Raw genomic sequence first — 20,501 nt, forward strand, 5'->3', positions numbered from 1 at the left:
CACAAAGGGTTGCTGCATAAGATAAAGATGCATGGCATTAAGGGTAAAGTAGTAGCATGGATAGAGGATTGGTTAATTAATAGAAAGCAAAGAGTGGGGATTAATGGCTGTTTCTCTGGTTGGCAATCAGTAGCTAGTGGTGTCCCTCAGGGATCAGTGTTGGGCCCACAATTGTTCACAATTTACATAGATGATTTGGAGTTGGGGACCAAGGGCAATGTGTCCAAGTTTGCAGACGACACTAACAAGAGTGGTAAAGCAAAAAGTGCAGAGGATACTGGAAGTCTGCAGAGGGATTTGGATAGGCTAAGTGAATGGGCTAGGGTCTGGCAGATGGAATACAATGTTGACAAATGTGAGGTTATCCATTTTGGTCGGAATAACAGCAAAAGGGATTATTATTTAAATGATAAAATATTAAAACATGCTGCTGTGCAGAGAGACCCGGGTGTGCTAGTGCATGAGTCGCAAAAAGTTGGTTTTCAGGTGATTAAGAAGGCAAATGTAATTTTGTCCTTCATTGCTAGAGGGATGGAGTTTAAGACTAGGGAGGTTATGCTGCAATTGTACAAGGTATTAGTGAGGCCACACCTGGAGTATTGTGTTCAGTTTTGGTCTCCTTACTTGAGAAAGGACGTACTGGCACTGGAGGGTGTGCAGAGGAAATTCACTAAATTAATCCCAGAGCTGAAGGGGTTGGATTACAAGGAGAGGTTGAGTGGACAGGGACTGTACTCATTGGAATTTAGAATACCCAGATAGCCACATGTAATTAGTGATCGATCTATTAGACAGCATTGCCTTGACACTTTGAGCGAAATGTTCCCAAATATCAGCAAAGGCCAACAGCGGAGGGAAAAGCAGCATTGAAGTCACTGGCACCAAAAGCGGCTTTTTCCATTCTCAACTGTATCATTCGGGACATAATAGAAATAATGACAAGAGTCGGGTCTGACAACATTATTCTGGCAGAGCCCACCGACCAGCATCTTTGCTTTTTGAAACCCAGGGCACCATTTTTAAAGGCCGCCCCAGTGCACAATAGTTCACTTGGAACCCCCGCCCCCCTCAAACCCCCTCCCCCCTCAACATGCCCCCGGCAGTGGAGGCAATGCCGGTACGTAATACCCAGACACGATCCTCTCCCCCAAAGTGATGCATTCACCTAAGTTCTTCTGGCAGCTCTCCTTGCCAGGGGTACACCTTGGGAGACCAGTCATGATTCATGCCGGCCTGCCCTCAAGCTGATGTGAATGGACTTTCTTACCGGGGGGGGGGAAGGACTTGATTCAGTCACAGGGGCCTGATAATTAGATGTTTATGTATGGAAATGATGTTATGATAATATGATGCTCTGTTAATGGCAGGGGGAGGGGACAATAATGTTACACTTTTATATTGGCTTGAAACATGATTTAGACATTGCATGAGATTTTCCGCTCCTGATGCCAAACCTGCCTGGTGAAAACGGGAGCTAATTTCCTGTCTGTCAACTAATATTCTAATCAGCCCTATGAGACACGTTATTGAACATCGTCTAAAATTCCTTATAAATCTACCACATTCACTTTACCTATTTAATCAGTCATTTCTTCAAAAAATCCTTTGAATTAATCAAATACCGTTTGCTTTAACAACTCACACTGACTATCCTTGCTTAACCCATTTATTTTGAAATGCTTATAAACTTTCTTGAATGTGTATTCTAGGAGTATTCCTACAACCAAAATTGGATGGCTTGGTTTTTAGTTATAGTTTGTTCTTCTGTCACTTCATTAAATACGAATTTTACAACTGTTAAACCTCATTTTTTCTTCATTCATTAGATGCATATGTCTCTGATGAAGCTACCATTAATTGCCCTTCCCTATTTGCCCTTGAGACGGTGGTGATGAGCCACCTTCTCGCATGCTGCAGGTCACCCACAATGTTGTTAGGGAGGGATTTCAAGGATTTTGATCCAGCAACAGTGAAGGGGTGACTATAAAGTTCCAAATCAGGATGGTGTGTAACTTAGTGGGAAACCTGCAGGTGACAGTTTTTCCATGCAGCTACTGCCTTTGGCCTTATAGATGGTGGAGTGCACAGGTTTGGAAGATGCTGCCTTGATGAGTTGGTGCAGTGCATCTTGTAGATGGTACATACTGCTGCCTATGTGCTTTCATGGTGGAGGGAATTAATTTTCAAGGCGATGCTTGGGGTGCCAATCATGCAGGCCGCTTTGTCCTGGATGGTATTGAGCTTCTTGAGTGTAGCTGCCAATTGTAATCCCAGGATGTTGATGTTGTGGAGCCACTGATGCCAGCAATGCTGTTGAATGTCAAGAGCGGATGGTGAGATTCTCCCTTACTGGAGATGGTCATCACTTGGTAATTGTGTGACACAGTTGTTACTTTTGTGCATGTTACAGGTATTCATGCCATGGAAAATAATAAGTGCAATATAATTTTTCAATTTGAACAAAAATAGGCTTGTACTGGCCCAAATCCTAGGCATACACATTCCCATGTGGCAGAGGCTAGTTGCACCAAAATTCTGACAGAAGCTATTTAACTAACTTGCCTGGGAGCTTGATCCACCACATAGTTGGCAAGGCTTTGAAATCTGGGTCCAGGTGGAGCACTTCAAGGGGTAAAGATCCCCATATCACTGACAACATCAAAGATGTCCAATTGACTCCTTTCTCTTTTAATGACTCCTTTCCTTGGCAAATGGACACCAAAGAAGATGACAGTGTTTCTGTGCTCCACCAAACATGAACTGAATGCGATACTTCCCCCTTCATCAAGGCGGTGGCTTGACATGAAGAACCCTGACAGATACATGGGGTACCAGTCCCAACTTTCTGCATCCCAGGGAAGCTCCTATCCTATGAAATCTGTATTTACTGCCTATCAAACATTCTTCCCTACAAGAAAAATGCTGAACGTGTTGCCCACTGTTTAATGGGTAAGCTCACACTGTAATTTGAGCCTCAACCAGGATTCAAAATTGGGAACAAGGTCATTTATGACCTTACCTGATGAAATTAGAAGGTTAATCAGAAGAGGCATCCAGAACAAACCAACATTCATGCAAATACCTAGTTAATGTACGGTGAGCCCTGTAACCCACAAAGGAATGCAGCTTTTACTCAAATCCACACAAAATGCACTCCAGGATTGACTACTTTGTCCTGCTGCATATGTACCTTCTCCTGTGATGGGGCCCATAACCATCTCTAACTGTGCACCAATTACCCGACAGTTAATGCTCACTATCATACCAATCCACCAGCACCAGTGGCAAATATTTTATCGCGTATTTGAGACAGGAACCTCTATGAACCTATTTTACTCTGTTTACTGCCCCTTCATTGAGTCACAATTTGGAGGTTACGTTAAACCAAAATCTTATATTTACAGAATTCTCAAACTATTTCAAAATAGCAAATGATGGATCAACACCAAAATCTGTTTATTCACTTTGCATTAAAATTATTGTGATAATCCTTAGTTCATTTTTGATTATAAGCATTCCTCTCTCATTATCTTACGACAGCTATAAGTACAAATATTAAGTGTAAAGGTGCCAAAGGAATAAGGAAGGATCGTTTCCTGGAATAACAAGTGGTTCAGGACAAATAATAATAAACGCTAATATAAAAAAGATGCAGCTATATGATTCAATTATTAGAACATCTGCAATTCAGCCTTGGTATATTAAATATTTATCCCCGTTAATAATCAGCAAGGTCATTGTTTTGCAATCACTGAATAAATCGACTTCTGTTTTTATTAAATGAGATTAGGAGAATTTCTGAGATTTTTACTGGTTTTTAATCTTGAATTATGTCCTTTGATCTATGTCAACTGCAACTCATCAACTTTGATAATTTTAAGCTTAGGAAAGCAATATCTCAAGAGTGGGGATTACAAATCTAATATCTGAGGACATCAAATCATAAATGACAAAATGGGCAAGAAAATCTTTATCATGTTTAACCCATTAATTCCAATAGTTTTGAATACATTGGATTTCAAAATGTAAATGATTAACAGAAGCAGCAATTGAACTGTACATGCTGGTACAAATCTACAACTACATGAAGGAACTTTTGGAAAATGTTCAATCAATTCATGCTCTTGAATATACATCTCAATTAATAACCGGCAGGGCCACTGATTGACAGTCACTGAGCAAGTCAATTTCCATTTTTATGAAATGCAATTTTTGAAATTTTACCGGCATTTTGGGAGTAGCAATTCAGGATCCTGCTCACTAATAATTAGGCCACTTGCTTTTGATTATTGAGTAAATTAAACTATATTTTAACTGTATGGGGACAATGTAAGGAAGTACTTCTGACACACTAAATTCCAGACCTCTACAGACAGAGAATAAAGACTTCAGTAAATAAAGTTCAAAGGAGTATAAAAGTAAATTCTTTCTCTGGATGAAAGCAAATTACTGCAGATGCTGGAATCTGAAACCAAAGAGAAAATGATGGAAAATCTCAGCAGCTCTGGCAGCATCTGTAGGGAGAGAAAAGAGCTAATGTTTCGAGTCCAGATGACCCTTTGTCAAAGCCTTTGCTGCCAGACCTGCTGAGAGTTTCCAGCATATTCTCTTGGATTTTCAATCCTTTCTCTACTTTTCTACCTTAAAAGAGAGCCTATTCGCCATTATCTACAGTTAAGTATATATGTTATGTTGCCTAGCATTTCCTTTTTTTTTTATTAAATATTTTATTGAAAATTTTTGGTCAACCAACACAGTACATTGTGCATCCTTTACACAATATTATAACAACACAAATAACAATGACCTATTTTATAAACAAAAAATGAATAAATAATAAATAACAAAAATGAAAACTAGACCTAATTGGCAACTGCCTTGTCACAAGTAACACTCTCCAAAAATATAATTTAACAGTCCAATATACAATTATCTGTAGCAACGACCTATACATACTATACAGTATATATTAACAACCCTGAGAGTCCTTCTGGTTCCTCCTCCCCCCCCGCCTCCCCCCCCCCCCCACCCCGATCCTGGGCTGCTGCTGCTGCCTTCTTTTTTCCATTCCGTCTATCTTTCTGCGAGGTATTCGACGAACGGTTGCCACCGCCTGGTGAACCCTTGAGCCGACCCCCTTAGGACGAACTTAATCCGCTCTAGCTTCATAAACCCCGCCATGTCATTTATCCAGGTCTCCACCCCCGGGGGCTTGGCTTCTTTCCACATTAGCAATATCATGCGCCGGGCTACGAGGGACGCAAAGGCCAAAACATCGGCCTCTCTCGCCTCCTGCACTCCCGGCTCTTGTGCAACCCCAAATATAGCCAACCCCCAGCTTGGTTCGACCCGGACTCCTACTACTTTTGAAAGCACTTTTGTCACCCCCATCCAAAACCCCTGTAGTGCCGGGCATGACCAAAACATATGGGTATGATTCGCTGGGCTTCTCGAGCACCTCGCACACCTATCCTCCACCCCAAAAAATTTACTGAGCCGTGCTCCAGTCTTATGTGCCCTGTGTAATACCTTAAACTGAATCAGGCTTAGCCTGGCACACGAGGACAACGAGTTTACCCTGCTTAGGGCATCTGCCCACAGCCCCTCCTCGATCTCCTCCCCCAGCTCTTCTTCCCATTTCCCTTTTAGTTCATCTACCATAGTCTCCCCTTCGTCCCTCATTTCCCTATATATATCTGACACCTTACCATCCCCCACCCATGTCTTTGAGATCACTCTGTCCTGCACCTCTTGTGTCGGGAGCTGCGGGAATTCCCTCACCTGTTGCCTCGCAAAAGCCCTCAGTTGCATATACCTGAATGCATTCCCTTGGGGCAACCCATATTTCTCGGTCAGCGCTCCCAGACTCGCAAACTTCCCATCCACAAACAGATCTTTCAGTTGCGTTATTCCTGCTCTTTGCCACATTCCATATCCCCCATCCATTCCCCCCGGGGCAAACCTATGATTGTTTCTTATCGGGGACACCCCCAAGGCTCCAGTCTTTCCCCTATGCCGTCTCCACTGTCCCCAGATCTTCAGTGTAGCCACCACCACCGGGCTTGTGGTGTAGTTCCTCGGTGAGAACGGCAATGGGGCTGTCACCATAGCCTGTAGGCTAGTCCCCCTACAGGACGCCCTCTCTAATCTCTTCCACGCCGCTCCCTCCTCCTCTCCCATCCACTTACTCACCATTGAAATATTAGCGGCCCAATAATACTCACTTAGGCTCGGTAGTGCCAGCCCCCCCCTATCCCTGCTACGCTGTAAGAATCCCTTCCTCACTCTCGGGGTCTTCCCGGCCCACACAAAACCCATGATGCTCTTTTCAATCCTTTTAAAAAAAGCCTTCGTGATCACTACCGGGAGGCACTGAAACACAAAGAGGAATCTCGGGAGGACCACCATCTTAACCGCCTGCACCCTCCCTGCCAGTGACAGGGATACCATATCCCATCTCTTAAAATCCTCCTCCATCTGTTCCACCAACCGCGTTAAATTTAACCTATGCAATGTGCCCCAATTCTTAGCTATCTGGATCCCCAGGTAACGAAAGTCCCTTGTTACCTTCCTCAACAGTAGCTCCTCTATTTCTCTACTCTGCTCCCCTGGATGCACCACAAACAACTCACTTTTCCCCATGTTCAATTTATACCCTGAAAAATCCCCAAACTCCCCAAGTATCCGCATTATTTCTGGCATCCCCTCCGCCGGGTCCGCCACGTATAGTAGCAAATCGTCCGCATACAAAGATACCCGGTGTTCTTCTCCTCCCCTAAGTACTCCCCTCCACTTCTTGGAACCCCTCAACGCTATCGCCAGGGGCTCAATCGCCAGTGCAAACAATAATGGGGACAGAGGGCATCCCTGCCTTGTCCCTCGATGGAGCCGAAAATATGCAGATCCCCGTCCATTCGTGACCACGCTCGCCACTGGGGCCCTATACAACAGCTGCACCCATCTAACATACCCCTCTCCAAAACCAAATCTCCTCAACACCTCCCACAAATAATCCCACTCCACTCTATCAAATGCTTTCTCGGCATCCATCGCCACTACTATCTCCGTTTCTCCCTCTGGTGGGGCCATCATCATTACCCCTAACAACCTCCGTATATTCGTGTTCAGCTGTCTCCCCTTCACAAACCCAGTTTGGTCCTCGTGGACCACCCCCGGGACACATTCCTTTATTCTCATTGCCATTACCTTGGCCAGGATCTTGGCATCTACATTTAGGAGGGAAATAGGTCTATAGGACCCGCATTGTAGCGGGTCCTTTTCCTTCTTTAAGAGAAGCGATATCGTTGCTTCAGACATAGTCGGGGGCAGTTGTCCCCTTTCCTTTGCCTCATTAAAGGTCCTCGTCAGTACCGGGGCGAGCAAGTCCACATATTTTCTATAGAATTTGACTGGGAATCCATCCGGTCCCGGGGCCTTTCCCGCCTGCATGCTCCTAATTCCTTTCACCACTTCTTCTACCTCGATCTGTGCTCCCAGTCCCACCCTTTCCTGCTCTTCCACCTTGGGAAATTCCAGCCGATCCAAGAAGTCCATCATTCTCTCCCTCCCATCCGGGGGTTGAGCTTCATATAATTTTTTATAAAATGTCTTGAACACTCCATTCACTCTCTCCGCTCCCCGCTCCATCTCTCCTTCCTCATCCCTCACTCCCCCTATTTCCCTCGCTGCTCCCCTTTTCCTCAATTGGTGTGCCAGCAACCTGCTCGCCTTCTCCCCATATTCGTACTGTACACCCTGTGCCTTCCTCCATTGTGCCTCTGCAGTGCCCGTAGTCAGCAAGTCAAATTCTACATGTAGCCTTTGCCTTTCCCTGTACAGTCCCTCCTCCGGTGCTTCCGCATATTGTCTGTCCACCCTCAAAAGTTCTTGCAGGAACCGCTCCCGTTCCTTACTCTCCTGCTTCCCTTTATGTGCCCTTATTGATATCAGCTCCCCTCTAACCACCGCCTTCAACGCCTCCCAGACCACTCCCACCTGGACCTCCCCATTATCATTGAGTTCCAAGTACTTTTCAATGCACCCCCTCACTCTTAGACACACCCCCTCATCTGCCATTAGTCCCATGTCCATTCTCCAGGGTGGGCGCCCTCCTGTTTCCTCCCCTATCTCCAAGTCCACCCAGTGTGGAGCATGATCCGAAATGGCTATAGCCGTATACTCCGTTCCCCTCACCTTCGGGATCAATGCCCTACCCAGCACAAAAAAGTCTATTCGCGAGTAGACTTTATGGACATAGGAGAAAAACGAGAACTCCTTACTCCTAGGTCTGCTAAATCTCCACGGGTCTACACCTCCCATCTGCTCCATAAAATCTTTAAGTACCTTGGCTGCTGCCGGCCTCCTTCCAGTCCTGGACTTCGACCTATCCAGCCCTGGTTCCAACACCGTATTAAAATCTCCCCCCATTATCAGCTTTCCCATCTCTAGGTCCGGAATGCGTCCTAGCATCCGCCTCATAAAATTGGCATCATCCCAGTTCGGGGCATATACGTTTACCAAAACCACCGTCTCCCCCTGTAGTTTGCCACTCACCATCACGTATCTGCCCCCGTTATCCGCCACTATAGTCTTTGCCTCGAACATTACCCGCTTCCCCACTAATATAGCCACCCCCCTGTTTTTCGCATCTAGCCCCGAATGGAACACCTGCCCCACCCATCCTTTGTGTAGCCTAACCTGGTCTATCAGTCTCAGGTGCGTTTCCTGTAACATAACCACATCTGCCTTAAGTTTCTTCAGGTGTGCGAGTACTCGTGCCCTCTTTATCGGCCCGTTCAGCCCTCTCACGTTCCACGTGATCAGCTGAGTTGGGGGGCTTCCTACCCCCGCCCCCCTTGTCGATTAGCCATCACCTTTTTCCAGCTCCTCACCCAGTTCCCACGCAGCTGTATCTCCCCCAGGCGGTGCCCCCCCGCCCATCCTCTCCCATACCAGCTCCCCCCTCTCCCCAGCAGCAGCAACCCAGTAATTCCCCCCTCCCACCCCCCCACCCCCCGCTAGATCCCCCGCTAGCGTAATTACTCCCCCCATGTTGCTCCCAGAAGTCAGCAAACTCTGGCCGACCTCGGCTTCCACCCGTGACCTCGGCTCGCACCGTGCGACGCCCCCTCCTTCCTGCTTCTCTATTCCCGCCATGATTATCATAGCGCGGGAACCAAGCCCGCGCTTCTCACTTGGCCCCGCCCCCAATGGCCAACGCCCCATCTCCTCCACCTCCCCTCCTCCCCCCATCACCACCTGTGGGAGAGAGAAAAGTTACCACATCATAGAACATAGAACATAGAAAAATACAGCACAGAACAGGCCCTTCGGCCCACGATGTTGTGCCGAACCTTTGTCCGAGATTAATCATAGATTAACATTGAATTTACAGTGCAGAAGGAGGCCATTCGGCCCTTTGAGTCTGCACCGGCTCTTGGAAAGAGCACCCTACCCAAACTCAACACTTCCACCCAACACCAAGGGCAATTTGGACATTAAGGGCAATTTATCATTGGCCAATTCACCTAACCCGCACATCTTTGGACTGTGGGAGGAAACCGGAGCACCCGGAGGAAACCCACGCAGACACGGGGAGGACGTGCAGACTCCGCACAGACAGTGACCCAAGCCGGAATCTAACCTGGGACCCTGGAGCTGTGAAGCAATTGTGCTATCCACAATGCTACCGTGCTGCCCTTGAGAACAAATAAATCTACACTATCATTTTACTGTAATCCATATACCTATCCAATAGCTGCTTGAAGGTCCCTAATGTTTCCGACTCAACTACTTCCACAGGCAGTGCATTCCATGCCCCCACTACTCTCTGGGTAAAGAACCTACCTCTGATATCCCTCCTATATCTTCCACCTTTCACCTTAAATTTATGTCCCCTTGTAATGGTTTGTTCCACCCGGGGAAAAAGTCTCTGACTGTCTACTCTATCTATTCCCCTGATCATCTTATAAACCTCTATCAAGTCGCCCCTCATCCTTCTCCGTTCTAATGAGAAAAGGCCTAGCACCCTCAACCTTTCCTCGTAAGACCTACTGGACCCTCGCAGGATTAGTACATAAAACTCCTCTTTCCCCCCTTTTTAACCCCACTCTTTGCCCCCCACATTCGCCCCACCACTTTGTTCAAACGTTCTTTTTAATAACCCGCTCATTCCAGTTTTTCTTCCACAATAAAAGTCCACGCTTCATCCGCCGTCTCAAAGTAGTGGTGCCTCCCTCGATATGTGACCCACAGTCTTGCCGGTTGCAGCATTCCAAATTTTATCTTCTTTTTATGAAGCACCGCCTTGGCCTGATTAAAGCTCGCCCTCCTTCTCGCCACCTCCGCACTCCAGTCTTGATAAACGCGGATCACCGCGTTCTCCCATTTACTGCTCCGAGTTTTCTTCGCCCATCTAAGGACCATTTCTCTATCCTTAAAACGGAGGAATCTCACCACTATGGCTCTGGGAATTTCTCCTGCTCTCGGTCCTCGCGCCATCACTCGGTATGCTCCCTCCACCTCCAACGGACCCGCCGGGGCCTCCGCTCCCATTAACGAGTGCAGCATCGTGCTCACATATGCCCCGACGTCCGCTCCCTCCACACCTTCAGGAAGACCAAGAATCCTCAGGTTGTTCCTCCTTGCGTTGTTTTCCAGTGCCTCCAACCTTTCCACACATCGTTTCTGATGTGCCTCCTGCGTCTCCGTCTTCACCACCAGGCCCTGTGTGTCGTCCTCATTCTCGGCTGCCTTTGCCTTCACGACCCGAAGCTCCCGCTCCTGGGTCTTTTGTTCCTCCTTTAGCCCTTCGATCGCCTGTAGTATCGGGGCCAACAGCTCTTTCTTCATTTCCTTTTTGATCTCTTCCACACAGCATTTCAAGAACTCTTGTTGTTCAGGGCCCCATGTTAAACTGCCACCTTCCGACGCCATCTTGGTTTTTGCTTGCCTTCCTTGCCGCTGTTCTAAAGGATCCACTGCAATCCGGCCACTTTCTCCTCCTTTTTCCATCCGTATCCAGGGGGGATTCCCTTCTGGTTTACCGCACAGTGTTTTTAGCCGTCAAAATTGCCGTTGGGGCTCCTATCAACAGCCCAAAAGTCCGTTTCACCGGGAGCTGCCAAAACGTGCGACTCAGCTGGTCATCGCCGCACCCGGAAGTCCCTTGCCTAGCATTTCCATCAGACCATTTACATTTCAATAATGAAATTAAGCATTTCAAAAATTTACACAACTCGAGTCTTCAATCAACTTTTTTCTGTGTACACTATCATCTAAAATAAGCAGGTTCCCACAGACCAAGTTAACAGCAATATTGAGAACAACTACTTCCAAAATCTTTTGAACAAGTAAGTTAAGCATTCAACTAGCTATCCTAACATGGAATTACTGTAATTTCTCTGACATGGGATTGATTTCATTTTCCATAGATTAAATACACATTATATTCAACAGAAATTCCCAATTTTTAGTTGTATTAACTGGGAAGTACTAAAGAAAAATAAGTGACCTTGAGTGCAACTGACTAAATATATCAAGAATATAGCGACCAAATATTTTAGTGTTACACATACCGATACCATAATCACATTGGCCTCAAGTGCTGGAGGTTAGAATGCAGAGGTAAGCATTCTATTTCAGTTCCTTCTCAAAAAACTGAACATGAACATTTTCCCATGTACTGGCAGTTTCATGATAAAACATGGAAGTTCATATGAGTAACACTGTGTTCTGAAACACTAAAGTACAAATAAATATTTGAAATTAATTCCAAATCCTCAATACTTTTATTTACCAAATATAATTGTCTAAATTAAGTAAAAACAAACTTTGCTTATATTGTACAAAATGAATGAAGCAACTCTGAACAGTCCCTGCGAGAGTTCGGAGGAAAGCATATGATCAAGAATGCATTCCAGACAATTATCAATAGGTTCAGGTTCCTTTGATTCAGGAAAACAGCACTATCGAATGGTCAGGAACTTGGAGGTGACTATGAACATACCATTTAATAGATTAAACCAGTAGCAAAGAATTTAATTATTGGATTCAAAGCATTAAATCTCAGTTGGATTTTTGATAATGCCATCAATGTTGTGTATATGGACTTTCAAAAGACATTAGTTAATTACCACGTGGAATTATAGAGCAGTACAGCATGGCCATTTGGCCCATTAAGCCTGCATTTCCTCTTTCGAAGAACAATCCAGTTATTCACATTCTCCTGTTTCCCCCTATATTCTTCCTATTTTATTTAAAACAGGCTTATTTGGGAAACAGAAGTACATGGGGTGAAAGGAAATAACCCGGGCTTGGACATACAGAATACAATTTGAGAACAATTACTACATTTTGTAATTGTCGACTTCAGCTGGACGAAATCAAATTGGTGAATTGGGCAGACAGGTGGCAGATGCAATTTAATGCAGATAAGTTTAAGGGCGCACTTTGGAAGGAATAACATGAAGAGACAGTATAATATGTATCATTGAATTGAATCATTTTCAGGAGCAGGGAGATGAAAGAAGAAGGGCCTGGGGGTACACATTCAATCTTTAAAGGTAGCAAGACACGTTGATAAAGCAGTTAAGAAAGTCGATGGGATACTTGACTTTGTAAACAATGAATACAAAAACAAGCAAGTCATTATAAACCTTTACAAATCAATGATAACATCTCAGCTGGAGTATTCTGGACAGTTCTCGGCACCATATCAATGAAAGTACAAAGGAGGTTTACTAGAATGATTTCATGCTGTAAACCTCTGCCTCTAAGAGGGGAATTCAGCAGATTGGAGAAGTTGGGACTGTTGTCCTTAGAGCACTAATGATATTAGAACTGCTCAAAAGCATGTGGTGGGTGGTATGCATTCAGGGGTATTACGGTACCCTGTGATGCCGAGAGGCTATTTGTGGATAGACGCCAGGTCCCGATTGGATCAGCCGCCTACTGGCTCCACCCAGTAAGGCGGAGTATAAGAGCCCGGGTTCTCCCAGCAGCTGCATTCTGTAACTGTGCTGCTGGGGAACAAGTCCGCGTAATAAAGCCATCGATTGACTCCTTCTTATCTCATCTCGTGAGTGATTGATTGTGCTAAAATTTATTACGCAGACTTTAAAGGACATGGAACTCCGAATCACTCCGGAGTGTCTGTGAATCAGCACCCCCGTGGCAAATTCAGCGGCCACTTTTAAACTGGTTAGCGTGTTTTGAAGGATACCTCCGAACGGCCGCCTGCGTACCTACAGAAGACCAGAAAATGCTGGTCCTGCATTCCAGGGTGAGCCCGAAAATCTACACTCTCATAGAAGACGCGGACGATTACCAGGCGGCACTCGCCATGCTGAGAGGACTCTATATTCGGCCCATCAACCAGGTTCACGCACGCCACCAGTTCGCGACGAGATGGCAAATCCCCGGGGAATCGCTGGACAGATTCTACAGTGCGCTGCTAATACTGGGGAGAAATTGCAACTGCCCATCGGTTCCGGCTAATGAACATACGGAGCTACTGATTCGGGATGCTTTCGTGGCAGGTATGCTTTCGTCCCAAATTTGCCAGCGATTGCTGGAAAGAGACTCAGTAGGCCTCAAGGAGGCACGGGACTTCGCTGCCTCATTCGATGTGGCATCGCAGAACGCCCGTGCCTATGCCCCGGACTGCGCGGCAGCCCCTTGGGCACCGTGGACCCCCGCCGCGACCAAACCCCCGGCACCCCCCGCTCCCCCGCAGGCCTGTGCTGCCAGAGCGCCAGATCACCCGGGTGGGCCCCGCTGCTACTTTTGTGGGCAAGCGAAACACCCCCCGACTGTGCTGCCCGGCCCGCTCAGCCCTCTGTAAAGGGTGCGGCAAAAAGGGGCACTTTGTAGCAGTGTGCCAGGCCCGGGGGGTCGCCGCAATCTCCGGAGGAGAACCAGGACCCCAACCTCAACCCCCCCCAATGATCCATGTGCGGCCACCGTGCACCACCATCTTGGGTCCCGGACTCCATGCGGGAGGGATGGGCGCCGCCATTTTGTGCTCCTCCGGTCATGTGCGATCAATGGGCGGCGCCATCTTATCCAATTCCAACCGTGTGCGACCTGTGGACACCGCCATCTTGGCCGACGGCTAAGGACCCCGGGATGGACGGCCCCATGAGGCCTCAGGAAAACGCCACGATGCAGCAACAGCGACTGGCTTCGGTGACCTTGGACCAGTCGCGGCCCCGAACGCTCCAAACGGCAACAACAACGGTATTTATAAACGGGTACGAGACGCCCTGCCTGATCGACTCTGGGAGCACGGAGAGTTTTATACATCCCGATATGGTAAGACGCTGTTCCCTTCCGATCCACCCGAGTAATCAAAAGATTTTCCTGGCAGCAGGATCCCATTCTGTAGAGATCAAAGGGTTCTGCATCGCGAACCTCACGGTGCAGGGGAGGGAGTTCAAGAACTATCGGCTTTACGTCCTTCCCCACCTCTGCGCTGCCACAATCCTGGGGTTAGATTTCCAGTGCAACCTCCAGAGTTTAACGTTTCAATTCGGCGGTCCTATAGCCCCACTCACTATCTGCAGCCTCGCGACCCTCAAGGTCGACCGGCCTTCCCTGTTTGCGAACCTCACCCCGGATTGCAAACCCGTCGCCACTACGAGCAGACGGTACAGCGCCCAGGACCGAACCTTTATCCGGTCAGAAATCCAACAGCTGCTGAGGGAAGGCATAATCCAGGCCAGAAATAGTCCCTGGAGAGCTCAGGTGGTAGTTGTAAAGACCGGGGAGAAGCATAGACTACAGTCAAACCATCAATAGGTACACGCAGCTGGATGCGTTCCTTCTCCCCCGCATATCCGACATGGTCAATCGGAGTGCCCAGTGCAAGGTCTTTTCCACGGAGGACCTTAAGTCTGCCTATCACCAGCTCCCCATCCGCCCGACTGACCGCAATACACTGCTTTTGAAGCAGATGGGCGACTCTATCACTTTTTAAGGGTTCCATTCGGCGTCACTAATGGGGTCTCGGTCTTCCAACGGGAGATGGACCGAATGGTTGACCGGTACGGTTTGCGGGCCACGTTTCCGTATCTCGATAACGTCACCATCTGCGGCCATGACCAGCAGGACCACAACGCCAACCTCCGAAAATTCCTCCAGACCGCAAACGCCCTGAATCTCACATACAACAGGGAGAAATGTGTGTTTAGCACCGACCGGCTAGCCATCCTCGGCTACGTAGTGCGAAACGGAGTTATAGGCCCAGACCTGGAACGCATGCACCCCCTTAAGGAGTTCCCCCTCCCTCACTGCTCCAAGGCCCTGAAACGCTGCCTGGGCTTTTTCTCTTATTACGCCCAGTGGGTCCCCAACTACGCGGACAAGGCCCGTCCGCTAATTCAGTCCACTTTCTTTCCCCTGTCGACAGAGGCCTGCCAGGCCTTCAGCCACATCAAAGTGGATATCGCAAAGGCCACGATGCACACCATCAACGAGTCCCTCCCCTTCCAAGTCGAGAGCGACGCGTCCAACGTAACTCTGGCGGCCACTCTAAACCAAGTGGGCAGACCTGTGTCCTTTTTCTCACGCACCCTCCAAGCCTCAGAAATCCAACACTCCTCAGTGGAAAAGGAGGCCCAAGCCATAGTGGAAGCTGTGAGGCATTGGAGGCATTACCTGGCCGGCAGGAGATTCACTCTCCTCACTGACCAACGGTCGGTTGCCTTCATGTTCGATAATGCACAGCGGGGCAAGATCAAGAACGACAAGATCTTGCCCTGCTCCACCTATAACTATGAGATCTTGTATCGTCCCGGGAAGCTAAATGAGCCTCCCGATGCCCTATCCCGCGGCACATGTGCCAACGCACAAGTGGACCGCCTCCGAACCCTCCATGAGGACCTCTGCCAGCCGGGGGTCACTCGGTTCTATCACTTCGTGAAAACCTGCAACCTGCCCTACTCCATCGAGGAGGTCTGGGCAGCCACCAGGAACTGCCAAATCTGCGCAGAGTGCAAGCCGCACTTCTACAGGCCAGATAAAGCGCACCTAATAAAGGCTTCCCGTCCCTTTGAACGCCTCAGTCTGGACTTCAAAGGCCCCCTCCCCTCCACCGACCGCAACATGTACTTCCTGAACGTGGTTGACGAGTACTCCCATTTCCCATTCGCCATCCCCTGCCCCGACATGACCGCGGCCATGGTCATTAAAGCCCTCTGCACTATCTTTACATTGTTCGGTTTCCCCGCCTACATACATAGCGATAGGGGGTCCTCCTTCTTGAGCGACGAACTGCGTCAATTCCTGCTCAGCAAGGGCATTGCCTCGAGTTACAACCCCCGGGGTAACGGACAAGTAGAGAGCGAGAACGGAACGGTCTCGAAGACCGTCCTGCTGGCCCTACGGTCCAGAAATCTCCCATTCCCCCACTGGCAGGAAGTCCTCCCAGACGCCCTTCACTCCATCCAGTCGCTGCTGTGCACCACAACAAATCAAACACCTCACGAACGCCTCCTTGTCTTCCCTAGGAAGTCCTCCTCCGGAACGTTACTCACGACCTGGCTGGCAGCCCCGAGACCCATCCTGCTCCAAAAACATGTGCGGGTACACAAATCGGACCCGTTGGTCGAGAAGGTTCACCTCCTCCATGCGAACCCTCAGTACGCCTACGGGCGTACCCCAACGGCCGACAGGACACGGTCTCTCTGTGGGACCTGGCGCCCGCCGGATCTACACACACACCCCCAACACCAATCACCCCCTCCCTCCCACCGGCGCGCCCCACAGCCGCCCCCTTCCCGGGTGGATCGGTCCTTCCCCCGGCCCCGCCATGGGTAGAGAAGCAGGAAGAGACATCGCTACGCTCCCAGAGACGACGGTGCCCGAGCCGGCGCCTGCATCACCACCGGGGCTGAGACAATCGGGGAGGACGACCAGGGCACCCATTCGACTCATCGAATCTTTATAACAAAGTAAGAAATGCCTCTGTAAATAATTCAGTTGCCCAGTAAAAGCGGCATTGTAAATAGTGCTAGTAGTTTGATATCGGAGCATAGCCGCTGTGTTAGTGGCATCCCAGGTACCGATTCTGTAAACCCCTACCACCATACGGCCCACTACCCCCGCCGGGTTCTTTTTTAACAAGGGGTGAATGTGGTGGTATGCATTAGGGGTATTACAGTACCCTGTGATGCCGAGAGGTGGATAGACGCCGGGTCCCGATTGGATCAGCCGCCTACTGGCTCCACCCAGTAAGGCGGAGTATAAGAGCCCGGGTTCTCCCAGCAGCCGCATTCTGTAACTGTGCTGCTGGGGAACAAGTCTGCGCAATAAAGCCATCGATTGACTCATTCTCATCTTGTCTTGTGAGTGATTGATTGTGCTACAAAGCAGAAGAGATTTTGATAAAGCAAATAGATAGAAAGTGTTTCCTCTGGCAAGTGGGTTTGCAACTAGTTGTCATTAATTCAAAATAATTGGCAAAAGAACTAGAGGGGCAATGAGAAGTAAGTTCTTTGCACAGGTTTGTTAAGATCTAAAATGTGTTACCTGAATGGGTAATGGAAGCAAACTCCTCAGGAACCTTCAAAAGGCAATTTGGCATACACTTGAAAAGAATTATAATGCAGGATGCTGAGGAAAACTGGTGCGTCAGATTAAATTATACAACTCTTTGCAAGGAGCTGGCACAGGTATGGCTGACTGAATAGTCTCCTTTTGTGCTGTCCAATGTTATGATTCCAAGATCTGCAAGTCTAAAATAGCCGGTCAGTGGTTTGTAGAGGGGGGTAGTGGTGTAGGGGGTTCAGGTGACAGGGGGTGTGGCTTTCGCATAAATAAAGCATGAAGATATCCTTTGATTGGTATTTCGAACAAAATCTCAAACATATTTTTAACACAATTTTACAAATAGAACAAAGACAGAGAATGAAGAAAATAGTCCTACTGGATTTATATCATTGCTAACACTTGGAAATCAAAAGAAACAGTTCTCATGTCAAGCAAAATTATTTTACCGAGCAGGTTGATAGCTTATTTTACTCAGACTGAAGTAAAACGTCATGGTGGAGATGAACACTGCAAATGCTATGAGAAATAGAGCGGACGGATCAGAAAGTATGAGTTGGTTAAATATAAAAGTTGCCACAGAATTAAAGCATCAAGTGAATACAGGGCTTGTATTCAATTAATGATATCTTCTATCTAAAATAAAAAACTGCATACAGTTCCTTAAACGTTCAATCATTAGTTTTTTTATTGTATGGTATCCAACATATTAAAATTCTCTTATTCTGCATTTGCACAAATGTGTATATATGCAGGCTTAATGGTTTTGGCTGTCAAAACTCAACTGTTTCAAGCTCATCCTCGGTGTTGCTACTTTACAAATCTTTCCAATTGGCCACAATGAAGGATGAACAATGCCCATCATTAAGGACTGAACGATGGGCCAAAAAAGTTGATTTGAATATAATAGAAGTGCTTTCTTTAAAAGGTGCTCACTATGGTGGGTCTTGTCTTGAAAAGCTCGTTGTGTGGCAATGACAGCTGCATATTGCTTTACTCGGCTTGCCTGCCAATATTAAAGCCACCTTTTTGTGAGAGCCATAATGCCATAGCAGGTGGGTGATCTCCTGAATTGCAAATAACCTCATCAACCAGAACTTCATGGCAGTGACTTCATTGCCTACTTGTAATGTTAGCCTATTTGTGACAATAAAGATTATTTTTAAAAAAGAAAAGAACCTGGCAGCTGACCGAGTGGTGAAGTCTCAAGCTGCCACTTTGCACAAAAAATCTGGACACCCCTCAGCCACTTGAGGACATGCCAGGGAAGATGGGGCCCACTTGGTCCACAAGTGAAACATAAGGAAAGGCTCAAATTGTGACTATGGCCATCCAAGTCTATCTTTACCACTGTCCGTATCTAGAACCTCTGCCCGGTTAGATCCATTCCTGGTGGCATCACAACCATTCTCACTGCATCAGCTGAATCCCTTGAGAGAATTGTCAACCTCGACATCTGAACTATTACTGCTTTCCCCAGGTATAGGAATAAAAAAAAGATTTCCAATGAGACAATTCTGCTCACAGCTCCCTGCACAACCGAGGCATCACCGACTTTCCCACATGAGAACGAACGGCGCTTGCCTAAACTCACAGGACATAGCTGGATTTGGCTTCTTAGGGCTATTTCTGTCGGAGTGAGGTCCACAGGCGGCGTGTGACTATCATTTCGCTATTTGCAAAGGATATACTTTGCACACATTGCGCTCGCCTGGCTAAGTAGGGCTAGGTGTTGGTTATCTCCTTCGCACTGCAAGTGAATCCTGGGCAGCTGGCTGCGGCTTGCAGACTGGAGGAAGTGTTTACCGATCAATGGAATATCACCCAGTGGGCAAGTAGCAAGTTTACTGAGCTCGCTTCGCCCCGTTACCCACCACTCGGCTCTATTGAAATGGCCACGTTACAATGCAATATATTTATTAAGATCTTGCCGGCAGAGGACAGAAGGAGGCACAGCACAATGATAAGCACTATTGTACGGGATATGTATTTAAACAACGCCAGTTTAAATATTACATTAGAGAGCCAGGCCTATACTCGGCAGATCTGAAGCAGCTGAGACGTGTCTGTGTTCCCTACCTTTCGAAAATCAGCCGAACCATAAAAATGCAGAAAGCCAGAGGAAAGGCCAGGTAGAGGTCCTCCGCCTGCGGGAAAGTGGCTTCGTCCGTGTTTTTCAGATCTGCCCAGGTCACGTTGTGGGGCAGCCAAAACCTCTCATTCCAGAACCAGGCGAGGATACCTGCCATGTTCACTGCTTGGAGGGTTCGACTGGGGGGCGACTGGATGGCTTGTGCCTGCAGCTGCTGAGTGCTGCCTGGATCCCTCCTCGTTCCGTCTGTCTGATCCTCTCTCGTCTGCTTGATGCACTCGGCCTGATTGAGTCGGTCTTGCAGACGAGCCAGAGATTCCCCCTCTCCCTTCCCTCCTTTCTCTGCTCTCTCTCTCTCACACACACACACACAGTGTCGCCTACCTCCAATGGGAAGTGTCACACACACCATCCACTCTACACCAAGTGATTGGCTCCCACAACTGTCGCACACTATTCACCACAGCAAAAAGGAAAGTGTACCCACGGGTCAAAGTCAATGCATCATATGTTACAGATTTTTAAAGCTGATTGTTTTGATTATAAATAATAACAAAATGTGATCTTCCAGTTCACTATGCAGGATTGGCAGCGATATAGATAGAAAAATATACCAATAACCGCCCCTTAATGTGTGCATTTACAAACATTATTAATTTCACCATGATAACAATTCTAACCTAATCTTGATCATTATAATAGGATGAATAAGACGAAGTATGTTTAAGGATAAACCTCAATAATCCAATGAGAACACTTAACATATTACAAGCTTTGAAAATTTGTGAAGTGTTCTTTTATTTGCATTAATGAAAGCCTTTTTCAGGTATTTTGTTTCCTGTTTGTTATTCCTAAGAGAATA

General features: G+C 47.4%; 1 protein-coding gene across 2 annotated transcripts in view; it reads right to left on the reverse strand.

Moving 5' to 3' along the window:
• cers6 (ceramide synthase 6) overlaps positions 1 to 20,048 on the reverse strand; it is a 512,798-nt gene extending 492,750 nt beyond the window's left edge. For both annotated transcript variants that reach the window (XM_072473656.1, XM_072473649.1), the window contains exon 1: positions 19,627 to 20,048. In XM_072473656.1, coding sequence (XP_072329757.1) covers positions 19,627 to 19,796 — 170 coding nt within the window. In that variant the 5' untranslated portion in view covers positions 19,797 to 20,048. The remainder of the gene's footprint in view (positions 1 to 19,626) is intronic.
• Positions 20,049 to 20,501: the final 453 nt, after the last annotated feature.

This window comes from Scyliorhinus torazame, chromosome 2, assembly GCF_047496885.1.
Source record: "Scyliorhinus torazame isolate Kashiwa2021f chromosome 2, sScyTor2.1, whole genome shotgun sequence".
NCBI lineage: Eukaryota > Metazoa > Chordata > Chondrichthyes > Carcharhiniformes > Scyliorhinidae > Scyliorhinus > Scyliorhinus torazame.